This window comes from Apaloderma vittatum, unplaced genomic scaffold (assembly GCF_000703405.1).
Source record: "Apaloderma vittatum isolate BGI_N311 unplaced genomic scaffold, ASM70340v1 scaffold32171, whole genome shotgun sequence".
NCBI lineage: Eukaryota > Metazoa > Chordata > Aves > Trogoniformes > Trogonidae > Apaloderma > Apaloderma vittatum.
Genome location: NW_009701287.1, coordinates 1 through 1,391, shown reverse-complemented (window position 1 = coordinate 1,391; position 1,391 = coordinate 1). Strand labels below are relative to the sequence as shown.

At 60.8% G+C, this 1,391-nt stretch overlaps 1 protein-coding gene across 1 annotated transcript in view; it reads right to left on the bottom strand.

The window, feature by feature from the left end:
- The window catches only part of LOC104281200 (hexokinase-2-like), a gene marked incomplete at its 5' end in the record, with an annotated part of 4,129 nt that extends 2,831 nt beyond the window's left edge, over nucleotides 1–1,298 (bottom strand). The window contains 5 exon segments of the mRNA XM_009879108.1: nucleotides 27–143; nucleotides 266–385; nucleotides 543–691; nucleotides 1,004–1,166; nucleotides 1,244–1,298. Coding sequence (XP_009877410.1) covers nucleotides 27–143; nucleotides 266–385; nucleotides 543–691; nucleotides 1,004–1,166; nucleotides 1,244–1,298 — 604 coding nt within the window.
- Between the last annotated feature and the right edge of the window lie 93 nt (nucleotides 1,299–1,391).

The following is a 1,391-nucleotide window of genomic DNA, read 5'->3' as shown; positions in this document are numbered from 1 at the left end:
CTCCAGGGCGGCACCCCCCAGCCAACCTCCTCACCCATAGCCTCCCCCTCCTGCTTGTTGATGGCTGACTGCAGCAACTCTACAATGTCCTTCCCCTCCACGTCACTGCAGGTGAAGTCCTTGGACCAGGAGATGAGTTCAGCCTGTGGAGAACATGTGGTTGAGCTGTTGGCCTCCAGCCCCAGCCAGCTCCTCTCTTCACTGCTGACATACTGGGAAGGAGGCAGCCATGGCCACAGCCCTGGAACAGGGCTGTCTCGCTCACCTTATTCAGTTGTGTCTGTTTGCAGTTGAAGGGGAAGACGAAGCCCAAGGGGGAGTGTTGCTGGGTGCTGCCTATGCCAGTCAGGAATTGCCGCACGCATTGCGCAATGAAGTCGAAGAGCTGCGAAGGCACAGCCAGGAATGACCGGTTGCTCCCCTTACCCAGCACCCAGGCTGCAGGAGGTGGCCTGGAACCCCAGCACCGTCCCAGAACCCCAATGAGCCTCTGGTGCTAGGCAACACAGCACCAGCCACCCTCTGCCATGGCCTCCTCATACCGCTTCCCCCGAGCCCTGCATGACATCACTTGGCATGGCGAAAATCTTGTACATCACTTGGGGGTTCTGATTCCCATCGCCTAAGAGGGTCAGCCATAGGGTCCGGACATGGCTGTCACACAGCTCCACCACCAGCACATTGCCATTCTCTACAGGGGAAGAGAGGAGGTGTCAGGCCGAGACCTGTCCCACGGCAGATCTGCCAAAACCTGCTCTTGACCCTGCCACAGGGACAGTCACTCAGCCACAGGGGCAGCTCCTGAAAGCCTGAGACCACCACAGAGGTGAAGGGAACCAGCTCCTGCTCTCTGCCCCTGAGCTGAGGACTGGCAGAGGCAGCACAAGGGTAGCTTATAGGCCCCATAACTGGACAGAGAGCAGTGCACCCTTCCCCAGGACACCCAGGGCTACATGCAGCAAGATGTGCAGGGCTGCAGGTAGCCAAGGAGCCCATCCTTTACCGGTGCCATCGGGCGTGGAGCAGATGTAGGTGGGCAGCATCTGCATGCTGGCCTCTGCGTGTGTCTGGCGGCTCAGCCCCTTGCGCATGGCCTGCATCATGCGGCCCTTCACCGCCTGCAGCGTCTCCAGCGGGATGGTGAGGGCCAGCAGGGCTTGTTGTACCTGGGGATGACTCGTTAGAGCAGGTCTGAAGGGCAGGGGATGCTTCTCACTGGGTGTGGGGCAGGGACAGGCCTTACCGGTGTGCAGGCAGGACCACTGCTTGGCTGGCCCAGTTGATTGTTCCCTGGCGAGCTGCGTGGAGGGAGGTGGTGTGTCACCTGCTGAGCCCTGGCCCGTGGGACAGGACACATATCTGCCCCTGCCCAAGCACACCAGAGGGGCTGG